The 19480-nt window shown below is 42.0% G+C and overlaps 1 protein-coding gene across 4 annotated transcripts in view; it reads left to right on the top strand.

Moving 5' to 3' along the window:
- The first annotated feature begins 715 nt into the window (after positions 1 to 715).
- The window catches only part of LOC110537216 (bone morphogenetic protein 1), a 52009-nt gene continuing 33244 nt past the window's right edge, over positions 716 to 19480 (top strand). For 3 of the 4 annotated variants that reach the window (XM_021623085.3, XM_021623087.3, XM_090192030.1), the window contains exons 1-8: positions 716 to 1014; positions 9627 to 9740; positions 9952 to 10107; positions 10369 to 10486; positions 12877 to 13055; positions 13168 to 13273; positions 16934 to 17058; positions 17761 to 17876. In XM_021623085.3, coding sequence (XP_021478760.2) covers positions 876 to 1014; positions 9627 to 9740; positions 9952 to 10107; positions 10369 to 10486; positions 12877 to 13055; positions 13168 to 13273; positions 16934 to 17058; positions 17761 to 17876 — 1053 coding nt within the window. In that variant the 5' untranslated portion in view covers positions 716 to 875. Of the gene's footprint in view, positions 1015 to 8043; positions 8177 to 9626; positions 9741 to 9951; positions 10108 to 10368; positions 10487 to 12876; positions 13056 to 13167; positions 13274 to 16933; positions 17059 to 17760; positions 17877 to 19480 lie in introns of all 4 variants that reach the window. The other variant, XM_021623088.3, reaches the window with a different exon arrangement.

Genomic DNA, 19480 nt, shown 5'->3' on the forward strand with positions numbered 1-19480 from the left:
AATAAAATATCCTTATTTATAACCTTGCCAACGTCTTGACTATATTTCCTATTCATTTCGCAACTCATTTCATTTATGTTTTCATGGAAAACAAGGACATTTCTAGGTGACCCCAAACTTTTCAACATAATTGTATATGATGCTGTTAGGTGTGTCAACAGCAGTTTTGTTGGGGTTGGTTGTCCCATTAACTCTGGGGTTGAGGAGATCACAATGTCCAATATGTTGAACACACATTTAATCAACAAGGGCTCAGGCTATAGACATTGAATGAAAGTAATATAGGGCCCGCTGTCACCCAGGTCTAGGCTAACTGGGATAAACCAACCAACCATTCAGCTGGAAATGTTAGTGAAATGGGTCAGTTTACTTATTCAGTTCACCCAGAGCATTGGATAGTTTTTAAACCCTAAACTCCAATTTACCCCTAACACCCCATCTCAATCCTAACCCCATACATCCGGCCCCTAGGCTATAAACCCCTATGACGAAAATAACATCCTGTATGGGTTCATACATAAAAAATAGGCATTTTACAAGTCTAGTTTACAACAAGATTGCACTACAAAATTGTGTTGATTTAAAAAAAAACTGAATTGGCCTGTGTTGGTGACCAGGGTGCAGCTTTGTGTCACGACCTCCAGTGTGCTAAGTTTGTAAGCTTTTCTATGGGATGTTGGCCTGGCGCCCGGGTATGTTAGCGAATCACTGATCTAGAATAAAGACATTGTGGAGAGGCAGCACCGTGTGTATAAACCCGCCCTCAAAAAAAAAAAAAAAGATTGCGTTTCCCCAAATCCTCTCTGTCTACCCGCTTTTCCTTTCTTTTCTTTTCTTTTAATTTTCCAAAACTCTGCTTTTATTAACTTCAAAATATGACTTTTATGCCGAGCTATTTGTTACTGCTATCAGGTCTCCGCGTTTTACTTACGGTTGATTTGGATGTGGAAACAAGTAACTTCATTGACCTAAGCGCCCCAGAAGTAATCGACTACAAAGATCCCTGCAAAGCTGGTAATGTTACTATGTTTCATATTATATGGGATATTTAATTATAGTTTGCTTTATCTGGATTCCCTTTATAGATAAGACTGCACATTGGGCAAGACCGAAGTGATGGTTGATTTAAAGGGACAGGCAATGAGTTGAACTTGTTTTCACAAGCGCGCCGCTCGAAGGTGAAGCACATCACTTACGTAGTATAGCAACAGCGTGTAAAGTTACCGAAATCAATTATGGTATAAATGATTATAAACTCGAGGCCAAGTCCAACCATATCGTGCATGGTGCGCCGGGCATTGTTCCACAGTGGTGTGTTAGGGGTATTGTATGGAACACACAGACAGCTGTCAAATCCAGACTGGGCTGAAAAGCCTTTGTCCATTAATCAATCAAGCATCACTTTGAGCTTGCTTCAATACAATTCAATGTTCTCTGTTATGTGAAGATCATTTATCCTGTTTTACCTTCTGTAGTGTATGTAGGAGGCTGGAATAGAGCTATGGAAGACTTGAATAGAATGGCCATGGAACATGTCAAGTGGGGGCATGATGAAAAATATTCAAAACAGAGGATATGGCCTTTTGATGAATCTAGGCGTGCTAAATAACATTGGGCACAAAATGTGGTCCTAAAACCTGTGTGTGTGTGTGTGTGTATATATATATATATATATATATATATATATATATATATATATATATATATATAGACATAACATTGTACTTAAGCGAGGCTGGAATAGCTATGAAACAGTTTTAAAGAACAGACATGGAACATGTCAATTGGGTGCAAGAGATGATAGAGTCAAAACAAGGGACAAAGCCTTAAAGGGATATTTCACCTATGACTCTGGGTTTGTTTTGATCATGTCCAAGGCACCTCTAGGTCAGTGAGATCTGTTTCACACATATTGACCACCGAGAAGTCATGTCTGGGTTTCACGCACCGAATTATACACCCGATGACCTCATGTGGATGAGATCTGAACATTAACGTAGTCCCGCTTTGTGTGCATTCCACAAAGCCTCTATGTTATGATTATCGTTCTATACATTTGTGTTCAGGTATACTTTATATGGTTGTCCTTGTTCGATAGAGCCATTGGACATTTCCAGCGATGTTCCTATCGGCATATTCATTGTTAGATGTACAGGGTGCCACATTTTCTCTCAGCCTCTGAAAGACTACAGCTCAGCGTGGGCCGGTGCTTCCTGCTCTGGCCCTGTCATGCATCGTGCATTTGCTATGAATGCAGGACCTTGTGGTACACTATAAGCAGACTAATACATAGGAAGTCGAAACTTCCTGATCCTACCTGTGAAATTAAAATGTGCTCGTTCTAGCTTGTGGTGAGCACTTTTTTAAATGTTTATGACAAAGTCTTGATGTTTTTAATATAGAGCTAAGGTGAAATGTCCATTTAATTAAATCCATCAATTTAAACACTCTGGACTCTAGGGTATGTAACAAGGTACTTCATTTTGGAAACGGGTCTGCTCAGCCAGACGACTGTTATCCACAATGCTATATGTATCTGTGACCACCTGGGTTTGAACTCGGATTGAATATTTTCCCGGTATTTTACAAATGTTCCATCCCGAAAATAAATCACTAACACGGTATTTCCCGCCAAAACCGGAAGTGTCATTCAAAAGCATTTAAAGGATATAAATAACCCTGTGTCTGGATTTGAATAGTTTTAATCAAAAATTTAAGCACGAAAATAAAATATAATGAATGAAACAAGCTCCAGTAGGCTAATCTTTTTGAGTGTGAACTGTACTACTGTACTGTATTGTATTATACTGTATTATATGGGCTGGAATTAGGCACCTCGTTCAAACCATGATAAAGCAGAGAGAACATTCTGGTGCAGCACCATGTGTCCTACAAAGTATAGCAAATTTGGTTATCATTTTTAAGAATATTTCCCCTAATGCTTTTAGCCTGCCTACCTCTTTCTCTAAGAACCGATGCTGATGATGAGAAGCAGGAATGGAGAGTGAACATTTAATCAAGCACAGACAAGGAACAGGACAGGAACAGCGTCAGAACAGGGGGAACAAAACAACATGACGACAATAATGCTGAAGCGGGGGACAACCTCGGGAACAGACAGATATAGGGTAGGAAATAAACACAGGTGAGTGGGTCCAGGTAAGTGTAATGGATCGCTGATGCGTGTGACGAGGGGAGCAGGTGTGCGTAATGATGGTGGCAGAAGTGCGTTAAGCAAGGCAGCCTGGCACCCTCGAGCACCAAGGAGGGAGAGTGGAAGCTCCCCCCCCCACTAGGGACGCCACCCGGTGTCCCGTCCGGACGAGCCTGACGGGCCGGCCGAGGCATAAAAACCTGGCGATCCGGCTGAGGCCTGACGTGGGATGGGCGCCTGCCGAGCCAACTGGGGCAAGGAAAAATCTTGAGCCGGCTAGGGCGTGGAGAGAAAAAGGCACAAAACACCAACATCTCATCCCAACTGTAAAGTATGGTGGAGAGAGCATCATGGTTTGGGGCTGCTTTGCTGCCTCAGGGCCTGGACAGCTTGCTATCATCGCCGAAAAATGAATTCCCAAGTTTATCAAGACATTTTGCAGGATAATGTAAGACTATCTGTCCGCCAATTGAAACTCAACAGAAGTTGGGTGATGCAACAGGGCAACGACCCAAAACACAAAGTAAATCAACAACAGAATGGCTTGAACAGAAGAAAGTATGACTTCCGGAGTGGCCCAATCAGAGTTCTGACCTTAACCCGATTTAAAATGCTGTAGCATGACCTTGAGAGCGGTTCACTCCAGACATCCTAAGAATTTTGCTGAATTGAAACAGTTTTGTAAAAATGAATGGTCCAAAATTCCTCCTGATCGTTGTGCAGGTCTGATCCGCAACTACAGAAAATGTTTGGTTGAGTTTATTGCTGCCAAAGGAAGGTCAACCAGTTATTAAATCCAAGAGTTCACATACTTTTCTCACCCTACACTGTGAATGTTTACACAGTGTGTTCAATAAAGACATGAAAACATATAATTGTTTGTGTGTTATTAGTTTAAGCAGACTGTGTTTGTATATTGTTGTGACTTAGATGAAGATCAAATCAAATTTTTTGACCAATTTATGCAGAAATCCAGGTATTTCCAAAGGGGTCACATACTTTTTCTTGCCACTGTATATATAGGACTATAAATCAATCTTGAACAGGATGATCTATTTTGGAAGAAATTTGAATGGAATTGATGGAGAGAGAGAGAGTGTGCTCGCTCTTGCACTCTCTGCAGCTGCAATAAACATTTTAAAAATTAGGTGACTCTGAAAGCCAGATAGAGATGTGTAAATTAGACTCGCATTCGGTCATTATACTACTGTAGCATAGGCTATGCTGCAGCAAATGTAGGTCCACCTGTCACAATAAAAAGTTACCATGATGAGATGATACTGATACATACTGAGATTGGCTGTCGGTCCCCACCCTGAGCATTGAACATGCAGTGACTAGAGAGAAGGCCGTAGAGAATCCAGATTTAGACATTGCATGTACAGTGCCTTGCAAAAGTATTCGGCCCCCTTGAACTTTGCGACCTTTTGCCACATTTCACGCTTCAAACATAAAGATATAAAACTGTATTTTTTTGTGAAGAATCAACAACAAGTGGGACACAATCATGAAGTGGAACAACATTTATTGGATATTTCAAACCTTTTTAACAAATCAAAAACTGAAAAATTGGGCGTGCAAAATTATTCAGCCCCCTTAAGTTAATACTTTGTAGCGCCACCTTTTGCTGCGATTACAGCTGTAAGTCGCCTGGGGTATGTCTCTATCAGTTTTGCACATCGAGAGACTGACATTTTTTCCCATTCCTCCTTGCAAAGCAGCTCGAGCTCAGTGAGGTTGGATGGAGAGCATTTGTGAACAGCAGTTTTCAGTTCTTTCCACAGATTCTCGTTTGGATTCAGGTCTGGACTTTGACTTGGCCATTCTAACACCTGGATATGTTTATTTTTGAACCATTCCATTGTAGATTTTGCTTTATGTTTTGGATCATTGTCTTGTTGGAAGACAAATCTCCGTCCCAGTCTCAGGTCTTTTGCAGACTCCATCAGGTTTTCTTCCAGAATGGTCCTGTATTTGGCTCCATCCATCTTCCCATCAATTTTAACCATCTTCCCTGTCCCTGCTGAAGAAAAGCAGGCCCAAACCATGATGCTGCCACCACCATGTTTGACAGTGGGGATGGTGTGTTCAGCTGTGTTGCTTTTACGCCAAACATAACGTTTTGCATTGTTGCCAAAAAGTTCAATTTTGGTTTCATCTGACCAGAGCACCTTCTTCCACATGTTTGGTGTGTCTCCCAGATGGCTTGTGGCAAACTTTAAACAACAATTTTTATGGATATCTTTAAGAAATGGCTTTCTTCTTGCCACTATTCCATAAAGGCCAGATTTGTGCAATATACGACTGATTGTTGTCCTATGGACAGAGTCTCCCACCTCAGCTGTAGATCTCTGCAGTTCATCCAGAGTGATCATGGGCCTCTTGGCTGCATCTCTGATCAGTCTTCTCCTTGTATGAGCTGAAAGTTTAGAGGGACGGCCAGGTCTTGGTAGATTTGCAGTGGTCTGATACTCCTTCCATTTCAATATTATCGCTTGCACAGTGCTCCTTGGGATGTTTAAAGCTTGGGAAATCTTTTTGTATCCAAATCTGGCTTTAAACTTCTTCACAACAGTATCTCGGACCTGCCTGGTGTGTTCCTTGTTCTTCATCTGCGCTTTTAACGGACCTCTGAGACTATCACAGTGCAGGTGCATTTATACGGAGACTTGATTACACACAGGTGGATTGTATTTATCATCATTAGTCATTTAGGTCAACATTGGATCATTCAGAGATCCTCACTGAACTTCTGGAGAGAGTTTGCTGCACTGAAAGTAAAGGGGCTGAATAATTTTGCATGCCCAATTTTTCAGTTTTTGATTTGTTAAAAAAGTTTGAAATATCCAATAAATGTCGTTCCACTTCATGATTGTGTCCCACTTGTTGTTGATTCTTCACAAAAAATACATTTTTACATCTTTATGTTTGAAGCCTGAAATGTGGCAAAAGGTCGCAAAGTTCAAGGGGGCCGAATACTTTTGCAAGGCACTGTAATTTAAAAGTTCCATTTCACGTCATGTTCATATAAATAATTTATAATATTTTATTACAATTTATCGGTTTCTCACAGTTATTTATCCTGGGAAAAGGGAGTGGTTTTAGGTGGTACATTTAGGTAAATCTCAGTAACCGCTAACCTAGTTTGAACTCAGATCATCTGAGGTTGTATTAATCCACGGAGCTTCCTCAGAAAATGTACACTCAGACAAGGTTACTCATCACGTGAGCGTGGTTCACTGAACCCCCTCCATCATACTTCAATGCCATTTGGCCTCTTCCTCCTCTTCACAATGACCCCATTACCTAACAGACTAGACATCAATAGATCAAACTCGGGTCACAGCACCATTGTGATCCACTCCGATGCTTTTTATTTGTATTTAATAATACATTGACGGTGCACTGAATAGGCTCCCTCTTCTTGAAGACCCAGTTTACAATTGTGTTCAACTATCTGGTTCCCCACATCTCTCAACTCCCCTCTTTTCTTCCCTTTCCTCTAATTTTATATCACGTTACTCTCATCTTCTCTCCATCCTCCCAACCTTCCCCATATTTACTTTTCCCTCTCCATTCTTTATTTCCTCCTTTGTCCTGTTCCCTTCTTCCTTCTCCCCCCTAATATCATCTCTGTCCTGTTCCTTCTATCCGTCTCTCCGTTGCCTGGAGACCCCGGGTCATTGAGGCCATGACAGAGTAGTCCTCGGTTGGAAGCCGGTGAAATCCCACTGGCTGCAAGGCATGTGCTGAGCACTGTAGGCCTAGGTCTGCAGTCATTTACAGTCACTCTTTGCATGAATGACTTTGCTTCAAAGGCAGGGACAACCGGGGCTTATTGCCAAAGTACTTAGTTAGGGTTACTTAGACCCAGGATTTGGTGGTTCCCTTCTCCATAATTTACTTTCCCTTGCCCCATGAAGTGGTGCATCATCACCCATGTACAGATGTAGGGTCTTAATTTGAGCCAGATTGTTACAGCAGGAAAATAATCCTGCAGCAACAGGAAATGTGAATTATTATGTGGATTATAATTAATGGACATTTTTGTAGGGGTTTATACACTTATACAAACCCTTAAAAATTGAAATCGCAAACTTCAAAAACCTTTTCAAACCTCAAATACACTGCACGTTTTACATTTCCTGCAACTCCTGTGTAGATTTGGCCTTGTATTTTAGTTTATTGTCCTGCTGAAAGGTGCATTTTCCCTCCCAGTTTTGTTGGAAAGCAGACTAAACCAGGTCTTACTCTAGGATTTTGCCTGTACTTATAGCTGTATTTTGTTTCTTTTTATTAATAAAACATCTCTCTAGTCCTTGCCCATGACAAGCATACCCATAACATGATGCAGCCACCACCATGCTTGAAAATATGAAGAGTGGTACTCAGTGATCTTTTTTTCCACCAAACATAATGCTTTGTATTCAGGACAAAAGTTTATTTTTTATCACATTTTTTGGCAGTATAATTTAAGTGCCTTGTTGCATGTTTTAGAATATTTTGATTCTGTTCACTCTGTCATTTAGGTTAGTATTGTGGAGTGCTAATTTTCCATGGACCTTATTTGAACATGTCACAGTGTGAGGGTAGCCACAAGGGAAAAGGAGAAAAAAGGCAGAGTGTAGATCAATCCCACTAGACTCATTCCCTCTGGACAGAAGTCAGCAAATTCCCAAGAGGCATCTACTTTAACATATTGCTTTGACTACTTAATTATAAATTCTGAGTATCATATCTGAAATGTACCAATCTATATGTCATGCATCTCACACTTTGTGGCTCTAAAGGTTCGATTTGTCATGGCAGGTTGAATTGAACCTGTTTTCTGATCAATTTCTCTCAACTCACTGTGCTAATTAAGCCTTCCGATTGTTATGCTTTGACAGGTTACTCTAACTGACAAGTAGCAGCCTGTCTGGGTATTCAAAGAGTATGGCCTCTCAGCTCTACATCTGCACACTGCTGCACACCATCATGCCGATCTATGTGGTAGTATGGGTATTGGAACATGACCATAAGGTTTGTGTGGGGTTGATTTAGATTACTGTATGTCATGGGGAAAAAGGGTTCAGATTCAGAAAGCACGTCTATTTCAACCCCTTTATGTACACTGAACAAAAATATAAACACACTATGTAAAGTGTTTCATGAGCTGAAGTGAAAAATCCCAGAAATGTTCCATACACACAAACAGCTTAAATGTGTACACAAATTTGTTCACATCCCTGTTAGTGAGCATTTCTCCTTTGCCAAGATAACCCATCCACCTGACAGGTGTGGCATTTCAAGAGGCTGATTGAACAGTATGATTACAGGTGCACCTTGTGCTGGGGACAATAAAAGGCCGCTTTAAAATGTGCAGTTTGGTCACACAACACAATGCCACAGATGTCTCAAGTTTTGAGGGAGAGTGCTTGACATTCTGACTGCAGGAATGTCAACCAGAGCTGTTACCAGATTATTAAAATTGTATTTCTCTACCAATGCCATTTCAGAGAATTTGGCAGTACGTCCAATTGGCCTCATATTCACAGGCCACGTGTAACCACGCAAGGACCTCCACATTTGGCTTCTTCACCTGCGGGAACGCTGCTGAGCAGTATTTCTGTCTGTAATAAAGCCTTTTTTTTGGGAAAACTCATTCTGATTGTCTCATTCTCCCCAGTGGGTGGGCCTCGCTACCAAGTGGGTGGGCCTATGCCCTCTAAGGCCGCACCGCTGCACCGCAGGCTGTACCGCTGGCTTTACCGCTGCCCAGTCATGTGAAATCCATAGATTAGGGTAACTTAATAAAATTGTTGAAATTGTTGCATGTTGCATTTATATTTTTGTTCAGTATAATTGTGTTCTATTGGGCATCTCTGTTTAAGTATGAATGCACTGTATGTGCTCACACATGTGACAGTTAGTGGGTATGTGAGGATTATTTTGCAGTGCATACTGTATGCAGGAGCTGTGTGCGCTTGTCAAACAGTAGTCTAACAGAGCCCTGAGGGCCTCCCATTGGGGGAGAGGGAAGCACCAATCACACATCAGCTCACACACCATAGCCAGCAGGCAGGGTGTGGGCCTTACTGCATAGCTTCACACATGTCAAAAATGAGGGACCTAAGCATAACATACCCCAAAGCACTGCTTTACATGCTGTAGGTGATATACTGTCAGCTGAATTCAAATGCGTACCATGCCGAGTGGCTGTAGATATGTTTATGTTTTAAATATACCAGATTCCCACCTTTACTTCCAGTTTCTTCCAACTACTGTGTAGCTATATATTCGGGTACAAATAAAGGTTTACCAAAAACAGTAGTTGTCTCCCTTTCACTTTTTCCATCTCTGTCTTCTTGATTGCCTGTCTAAATAAGTATCTCTCTAGTTTTGCAAACTTTTTTTGCCAACTGTGAATCGCATTAAAACAATGTTTCAGCTACAGGATGAATTCTTGGTTGTGTCTGTGTGTTTGCTCTAGCTGCCTTCCTGGGAGACATTGCTTTGGATGAGGAAGACCTACGTATGTTTAAGGTGGACCGCATTCTGGATGTTATTCAGAGGTCCATCCAGACCTTCAACGACACAGATGCAGGTACAGTACAGGAGCCATGCTGGACATGGAGGATTTCACAATTGGGGTCAATTTAGGGTGTGTTCACATATGACTGCCATCTGAGTTGCTAAACCATGTATGAATTTTAAACGAGGGGTTACATTTGTTTTCCGAAGGGACTGAGTTAAAATTGACTGAATGACCTCAACCCTGCATGGGTTACTTATCTGTTTGCATGTGTTTGTTCCAGTGAATGGTTCGTTGTCCAGTGAGAGCAGTAGGAATGACATGTCTCCAGACAGCCATGGGCAGGGCTTTCGTCGCAGGAGGAGGGCTGCCACCTCCAGACCAGAGCGGGTGTGGCCAGATGGGGTCATTCCATATGTAATCAGTGGGAATTTCAGTGGTGAGTTCTGACTAGGAGATAGAGAAAGACCTTAAATTGACTTGATTTTCAGATGCTTCATTGATTGTTAACGTCTCTCCATCTGTCTGTACATATCTGCAGTATAACCATAATCATTATAGAGAATAAATCATCATTTGTTTGCTTTTGATGTTCAATCATATAAGTTGTCTACTAATGTACGACATCAGTAATTCAATCCACTGAGACTCTCAGTGCAGTCCTTGATTAGGGCACTTGAAGGACCACCCTCCCTTTTAGGCAGCCAGCGAGCGATATTCCGTCAGGCCATGCGTCACTGGGAGAAGCACACGTGCGTGACCTTCATTGAGAGGACAACGGAGGAGAGCTACATAGTCTTCACCTACCGGCCGTGCGGGTGAGTGACAGGCCATTGTTGCAATAGGCTATAGACGGGTTAGCTGAGAAAGTCACCAATATGAAGCTCATTCTTCAATGCGGCAGAAGGTTGTGATTCTAGATGGCCAGATAGATAGCACCAATGACAAGAAACTGCGATGTGGGGAATTTTAAGTGACTCGTTTCAGCTAGTTTTATCTTGTTATTTTCACTGATCTAACATCGATGCTAATATGGCCTAAATTCGCTAGCTAGCTAACCAACAACTGTAACGATGTATTGAGAACCAGTTGAGAACAAGTTCTCATTTACAACTGCGACCTGGCCAAGATAAAGCAAAGCAGTTTGACACATACAACAACACAGAGTTACACATGGAATAAACAAACATACAGTCAATAATACATTAGAAAAAAAGTATATATACATTGTGTGCAAATGAGGTAAGATAAGGGATGGAAGGCAAGAAATAGGCCATGGTGGCAAAGTAATTACAATATAGCAATTAAACACTGGAATGGTAGATATACTGGGGTGCAAAGGAGCAAGATAAATGAAAAAATACAGTATGGGGATGAGGTAGTTGGATGGGCTATTTACAGATGAGCTATGTACAAGTGCAGTGATCTGTGAGCTGCTCTGACAGCTGGTGCTTATTAAAGCTAGTGAGGGAGATATATGTCTCCAGCTTCAATGATTTTTGCTGTTCATTCCAGTCATTGGCAGCAGAGAACTGGAAGGAAAGGCTGCCGAAGGAGGAATTGGCTTTGTGGGTGACCAGTGAGATATAACTTCTGGAGCGCGTACTACGGATGGGTGCTGCTATGGTGACCAGTGAGCTGAGATAAGGCAGAGCTTTACCTAGCAAAGACTTGTAGATGACCTGTAGCCAGTGGGGTTGGCAACGAGTATGAAGCGATGGCCAGCCAACGAGAGTGTACAGGTCACAGTGGTGGGTAGTATATGGGGCTTTGGTGACAAAACTGATGGCACTGTGATAGACTGCATCCAAATATAGTGTACATGTTGTCAACAACCTATGCCAACTCAGTCTGTTGTGTCTCATATTTGCGCCCACGTCGGTTTTGTTGCTAAACAACCAACCCGTCTATTAGGATACCAAATCTTCTCTTGTCTCTCCAGGAAAGCTCAATGCACGCACCTACTACTTAGAAGTCCTTTATGCCCACCTGCTGGTAAATTACAGCTCTCTCCTGATTTTCATCAGTACAGCTCCATCCCACAGAACATTGCCAGTTGCTTCTGGGTTGTGGCCTTCTAAGCTGTCCTTGACACAAAATATATGTTTTCCTATGCAAAAGAATACACTTCAGGCAGGAATGCTTCACTGTCATTTTAGCCTATATCTTCAGCTCCTGTGGTTTCAAACCTGGTGATTATCTTCATGAGCAGCAACTACATGCCTCCACGTTGACCTTAAACCTTTCACAATGTCTGCCATTCAGACAAGGTTCATACTTCATACTGCAGGACTAATTGCTCTTTCTTCTCTCATATTTTTTGCTTAAGACAGATTAGGACTGGCTCCAAATGCATAGTCTAGCAGTAACACTCTCATCCTCGGAACCACACACAGATGCCGGTTCAAACCCTTCATCAGCCCTATGAATTTCTCATTCCGCTGCTCTTTCTCCCTGCTTCTCTGCTCCTGTCATTTCACAAATAAATACAAATATGTAAGGAGTTAGAAAATCTGTTCTCCTTTGAAAAAGAAAGAAAAGACTGGGAGCGAGGCTGTAAGATAGTTGTTCTACACATGGGATTTGATTCTAGACCATGTGTAAGTACACAGTTCTTTTGGCCAGGGCTGACTTGTAAAAGAGTTGTAAATCTCAATGTGCCCGCTCTTTAAATAAAGGATAAAAAAAAATAAAAACAATGTGTGTGTTGCCTGCATGTGCTGTGCAATTATTTTCAACCTGTTACTGTATGTGTGTTTTTGAGTGTTTTTGCGCCTCCTATAGCCACCTTTCACCCCCTTGCTCCAAAACTAGCTGAGATCGTCACAAATTGCATGTGACAAAAAAAGAACCTGGAACATTGCCTCAGAGCAAAGTCTTTGGTCAGTTTCTAAATCTGGGCTTGGTTTTCATGTGTGACTGACCATAGAGCTAGAGCTGTATTGTATTTCTCCAGTTGCAGAGTTTGAACATACTGGGTTATTGCGGGGTAAACGGTCAAATCCATTTTCATTCAGGGGTCAAATAATGAACTGAAAGAAAATCAATGAGTACAAATCAATGGGTAGTTTTTCAATTCAATACATGTAATAAGGTATTATATGTGCTGAATTGACTGAAGTAAATGTTAATCAAGCACAATCTGTGGGAAAAGGCCCACTGTCTCCCAAGCGCATATCCCCCTGAAAGACTGTGTCTCCCTCTGCAGGTGTTGCTCCTACGTGGGCAGGAGGGGCGGAGGTCCCCAGGCCATCTCCATAGGAAAGAACTGTGACAAGTTTGGGATCGTTGTGCATGAACTGGGCCACGTGATCGGCTTCTGGCACGAGCATACACGACCCGACCGCGATGAGCATGTCAGTATTATCAGAGATAACATCCAGGCAGGTAAGTCTCTCTCTTTCTCTCTGTCTGTCTGCCTGCCTGTTTAGTCAAATTATTGAATAATACCTGATTTTAGTCTGACAGGTCAAATCTTGATTCTTCCCATTTGTCCCAGGTCAAGAGTATAACTTCCTGAAGATGGAGCCAGGGGAGGTGGACTCTCTTGGGGAAGTGTACGACTTTGACAGCATCATGCATTACGCACGGAATACCTTTTCAAGGTTGGTACAAAGCAACTGATTCATTATAGGCTCTGTTTGGTTCATTAGGTCAGACTCCAACTGTCTGGTTGGACATTCTACTCCTTAGGATCAACATGTAACATATTCTGACCTTCAGTTGAGTATTATTCACACAAGTACTTTGCTTTTCCCCTGATATATTCTAGTCAGGTCAAATATACATTTTATGCAGTGAAGCATCTTAGTTGTCTGGTATACAATAAATTAATAGTGCCATTTTTTTTTAAATCCCCCATATCCCCCAATATCCCCCATAACCCCCATATCCCCCCCCCCGTGCATGATAAATCCTCTTATTAGTATACATGTTAGAATAACAATGTCCCTCACTGTCAGGAACTGGTTGTCTTCCAACAAAACTAACACTTTGCACATAGTTCTCCTGCAAATAACCACTGGAAGCCATGGCGATTGGGTCCTGATTGGAATGATTTCACAGAAGACGGACGTCTTTTCATTTCAGTCTCGTGCATGTTGTTACCCTGTTGCTTTTTCTGTGTTTTACTTTTTTACCTCCACCAACACTTTGCAGGCCAGGGTCGTGGAGGCGGGCCAGGGTAAATATAGGGCTGCCAGTTGGGTCTTTGTATGTGACAATCTGGGCTGGAGTGGCCTTGTTCTCTTGCATTCAGGGCTGGGCTCCACAGAGCCCTTTGGCACAGCCTAAAGCCCTCATTCAGAACACTCTGTTTGCACATGCCTGCCATTCAAGGGTGCATCGCCATGGGAACCTGGTGATGGTGAGCTCCCTAACTGGCTACTGAGGGACAGAAAGGGAGTTCAATAAAGTAGTAAAGTGTCAAACAGGAACCCCATGTGAAAATATCTTATTATGGCTTGCGCCTCAGCTGTCCCGACTCATGACTGCTTTTCCAGTGGAAATGTAGTTTATGAAAGTTCAATCAGGAAGGCTGGTCTGAATGATCATTTAACTTCATCCAGTAAGAAGAACATAATTAACTTTGTTTCCTATTCTACGGGCGTAGTGGGAATGAATACAAACGTATCATCATCAGCATAGCGTCTTGTTTCTTCTCCTCTTTCCTAATAGCCATGTGCGGAATGTGATTCACCTATTTACCTTAGCCTACAGATGTAGGATATTAATTTGAGCCAGTTTGCTACAGCAGGAAATCCTGCGGCAACAGGAAATGTGAATTATTATGTGGATGTTAATCCACAGCATTGTTGAAAACTTGTTTCTGATTGGCTAGAAGGGCATTCTAGAATGGACATTAAAACCAAATGATGAGACAAGTTGGAAAATATATTGGGACAGTCGGAAAAGATATCGGGACTCCTCGTAATCATGATGTAATAAGCGCTTACACCTGCAGACTGTACTTACAGAATTCTAAATCAACAACCACAGAAACTGAAATAAGATACATTGTAAATGCAGGTCCAACGAGGACATTTTTTTGCTAGGTAGCATTGATTTGCTTTTGCAGAGACATAATATTTTTGGAGCATCTGATGACCTAACGAGGTGAGTGATGAACCTGCTGCCGCTATGCTGTCCAATCCTCACACATGTTTCTAGTTTGCAATGCTGTCTCCTCGTTATTAACAGTCATTGTTGACGAGTATCCTGATGAGAAGGCAAACTTTTCTAGCTAATCGGGCATCATCAGCTAATCGTTATGGATGTATCAAAATGAATGTCGATAGAAAATGGTTTAAACAAACACAAATGCAGCTACTTTGCTGTTATACTGGGTGAAGGGGTTGTGCCCGTGTTAGCCATAGTTAGTTGGCTAGCTAGCAAGCAAGGGTTAAGAACGTTGCCACCAGCATGGCAATGGAACATAATGAATGAACAACTGGGTCGCGTCAATTAATATCGAACTAATCGAATGAAAGATGAGAGCTTATAAAAATGAAAATATCATCAACAACAAAAAATGATGCTGGTAAATGTGTGCTTTAGTATTATTTTCTCTGGTATAAGCATGATAAACGCCTCCATTCTGTACATTACCTTGGAAAAGTGAACTCCACAAAGGATTATGCATCGTTTATTTTTTCCAAGGTATGTATAGAACGGAGGCGTTTATCCCGCGTATACCACAGTTGTCAGCAGATGTTACAAAGTGCTTATACAGAAACCCAGCCTGCAAGCAATGCAGATGTACTATAGAAGCATGGTGGCTAAGAAAAACTCCATAGAAAGGCAGGAACCTAGGAACAAACCAGGCTCTGAGGGGTGGATAGTCTTCATATAGCTGTGCCTAGTTCCGATTATGAGAGTACATGGCCACACGTTCATAGATGGCAGGGTCAGATAATACGTTATTTTAGAGGGTGCAACAGGTCACTTCAGGACTAAAGGGCGAGCGGGCGGGAGAGAGGGAGAGAGAGGTGTGTGTGTCCGGGAAAATGTAGCACGTTAGTGTACCATAGCCAAGTGGACTGAGGACGGCCAGGAAGTCCTGAGGCCTGGTCCTAGGACTCTGGTCCTCCGAGAGCGCAATGGGAGAATCAAAGAGAGTATACTTAACATCACACAGGACACCAGATAAGACAGGAGAATTACACCAGATAGGACAGACTGACCATAGGCACATAGACTATTGCAGCATAGATACTGGAGACTGGGTCAGGGGACACTGTCCAACGATACCCTCGGATGGGGCCAACCAGGCGGGATATAACCCCGCCCACTGCCAAAGCACATACAAATATAGATCAATAGGAGAAAGCCCTGCCCCCAGCTGTTTGCTTAGAAATTCTAGGCCTTATCCGGGTAGCTGGAGAGTAGAGCATTGCAGTAGTCTAATATTGAAGTTTAAAAAGCATGGCTTAGCTTTTCTGCATCATTTTTGGACAAAAAGTTTCAGATTTTTGCAATGTTACAAAGATGGAGAAAAGCTGCTCTTCAAATATTTTTTCTTTGAGACGACTGTACAACCATCCAGATTAATTGTCAGATCAAACAGCAGATATCTTTGTTTATTTGGACGTAGAACTAGCATCTCTGTTTTGTCCGAGTTTAAAAGTAAAACATTTGCAGCCATTTTGGCAATTTTGGGCCTTCAACATGTTTTATCGAAATATAAAGCTTGACCAGAGTGAAGTGTTTTTAAAACCTCAAGTTTGCATTCCCTGCTGTGGAGGAAATTATATGAGCAACAAAGGAGTGATCAAATTAAGATCCTACATCTGTATAAGCACGGCACAATAATGCACATTCTTCACGCTTGTTGTTTAACCCATTGGTTCACTCTGGCAATGATCACCTTCCTCTCTCTCAACCAACCAAATCTTGGGATGTATTTGTATGTAAACTTACCCTCATTCTCGTACTTGCTGTTTTTCAGCAACTGTTTTGGGGTTTGATGCCATCACATCATCTGCCGCTGAGGATTCCCCAAACTATTTAATAAAATATCATATTGCATTCCGTCTTTGCTGTTCATTCAGTTAAGCCTGTACTCGATTGAACTGTTGTTAATGATGGTAATATCTAAGAATATCTAAGAAGAATGGTTTTGAATTTTCGCTGTAAAACCAAAGTTTCCTCTTGTCCATTAATACAAATGAAAACTTCAGTTCTGCAAAGAGAGAATAGGTGTTGGTCTCTCTTATTGGTCTCTCTTATTGACCCTGTTTGTGTTTGTGTTTGTGTCTGAACCACAGAGGCATTTTCTTAGACACCATTCTACCTCGCTATGATGTAAATGGAGTCAGGCCACCCATTGGCCAGAGGACAAGGCTGAGCAAAGGGGACATCACACAAGCTCGCAAACTCTACAAGTGTACAAGTAAGACAAATCCGACTTGGCAGGCCTCCTGACTGCTGGTTCTTTGGCTGACCCCATAAGAGCACCCTTTTTGGTTTCAGGTAGAACCCTTTTGGGTTCCATGTAGAACCCTTCCATTTTACCTGGAACCGAAAAGGGTTCTTCAAAGGTTTCAGCTATGGCTACAGCCAAAGAACCCTTTTAGGTTATAGATAGCTCTTTTTGTTTCTAAGAGTGTAGAATTCTCACCATGTGAAATGTCAGAGAGAACATGCTGATAAACCCTGCACAAGGTCTAACTACTACCACCCCTGCCTATTCAAAAGATGACGGCTGATGATTACTGTGTTAGTCTAAGACAAGACCGTGACGACAAATCTGTGAAATTAGTAGATGAATGGACTTGCGTTGTCATCGTCGAAAGGAGGTTGATTGTTTTTTTGTTTCTTTGTTTCCAAAAATTGGAATTCAGTTTATTCTTGTAATCTGGAGAACTCAAGCCCCAGGAATGGCCAACATTGTTAAAATTCAACAACCAATAAATCAGCAACCATTCAAGTGCTAGTTATTGTTCCTCCTTTTTGAGGCTAAAGGAAATCTCCAGTATGTAGAGACAGAATGTTGAGACAACTGCCTTCTTTCTCTATTGTAGCTTATGCCATTCCTGTGGTGTGTTTAGAGTCTGTTTCTTTGTTTTATTACCATGTGCTGTTTTGTGGGCAGGGTGTGGGGACAGCCTACAGGACAGTAGTGGAAACTTCTCCTCTCCTGGTTATCCCAATGGATATGCAGCCTATGTCCACTGTATCTGGAGGATCTCTGTCACACCTGGAGAGAAGGTGGGTTGAAAACATCCAAGGTCTAGCCGTCAAGCTCTGTCTTGTGGAAATAGTTCACAAATGTGCAGCGAGTTTCTCCTTGAGTTAAATCAGTTCTAGGGTTGCAAACCTACCGGTAATTTACTAAAGTTACCAGAATCTTCAGTAATTTTGGTAATTGACAGAAAATCTATGGCAATTGATTGTAACGTTGGTCATTTATATTTGAATAACTTAAAAAAAAAAATAATAATAATATACAGTATTCATCTATTATGAACTCAGCATAATAGATTGACCTTTTATTGACCTTTTAATTAACTAGGCAAGTCCATGAAGTACACATTTTTTTTTTACAATAATGGCCTTCCAAAAGGCCTCCTGCGGGGACGGGGGCCTGGGATTAAAAATAAATAATAAATACAATATACCTATAGGACAAATCATACATCACAACAAGAGAGACAACACAACAATACATAAAAAGAGGCCTAGACATCAACATAGTAGGGCAGCAACACATGACAACACAGCATGGTATCAACACAACACAACAACATGGTAGCAACACAACATGGTAGCAGCGCAAAACATGGTACAAACATTATTGGGCACCGTCAACAGCACAAAGGGCAAGAAGGCAGAGACAACAATACATCACACAAAGCAGCCACAACTGTCAGTAAGAGTGTCCATGATTGAGTCTTTGAATGAAGAGATTGAGAAAACTGTGCAGTTTGAGTGTTTGTTGCAGCTCGTTCCAGTCGCTAGCTGCAGCGAACTGAAAAGAGGAGCGACCCAGGGATGTGCATGCTTTGGGGACCTTTAACAGAATGTGACTGTCAGAACGGGTGTTGTATGTGGAGGATGAGGGCTGCAGTAGATATCTCAGATAGGGCGGAGTAAGGCCTAAGAGGGTTTTATAAATAAGCATCAACCAGTGGCTCTTGCGACGGGTATACAGAGATGACCAGTTTACAGAGGAGTATAGAGTGCAGTGAAGTGTCCTATAAGGAGCATTGGTGGCAAATCTGATGGCCGAATGGTAAAGAACATCTAGCCGCTCGGGAGTACCCTTACCTGCCGATCTATAAATTGTGTCGCCGTAATCTAGCATGAGTAGGATGGTCATCTGAATCAGGGTTAGTTTTTGTCAGCTGGGGTGAAAGAGGAGTGATTACGATAGAGGAAACCAAGTCTAGATTTAACTGCAGCTTTGATATGTGCTGAGAGAGGAACAGTGCACCGTCTAGCCATACTTCTAAGTACTTGTATGACGTAACTACCTCAAGCTCTAAACCCTCAGGAGGTAGTAATCGCACCTGTGGGGAGAAGAGCATTCTCCTTACCAAACCACATGACCTTTGTTTTTGAGGTGTTCAGGACAAGGTTAAGGGTAGATAAAGCTTTGTTGTAGAGCATTTAACATAAAATCCAGGAAGGGGCCAGCTGAGTATAAGACTGTATCTTCTCCATATAAATGGATGAGAGAGATTCCTACTGCCTGAGGTATGTTGTTGATGTAAATTGAGAAGAGCGTGGGGCCTAGGATCGAGCCTTGGGGTACTCCCTTGGTGACAGACAGTGGCTGAGACAGCAGCTATTCTGACTTTATACACTGCACT

This window comes from Oncorhynchus mykiss, chromosome 12 (assembly GCF_057628025.1).
Source record: "Oncorhynchus mykiss isolate SJ-2025 chromosome 12, ASM5762802v1, whole genome shotgun sequence".
NCBI classification, from domain to species: Eukaryota; Metazoa; Chordata; class Actinopteri; order Salmoniformes; family Salmonidae; genus Oncorhynchus; species Oncorhynchus mykiss.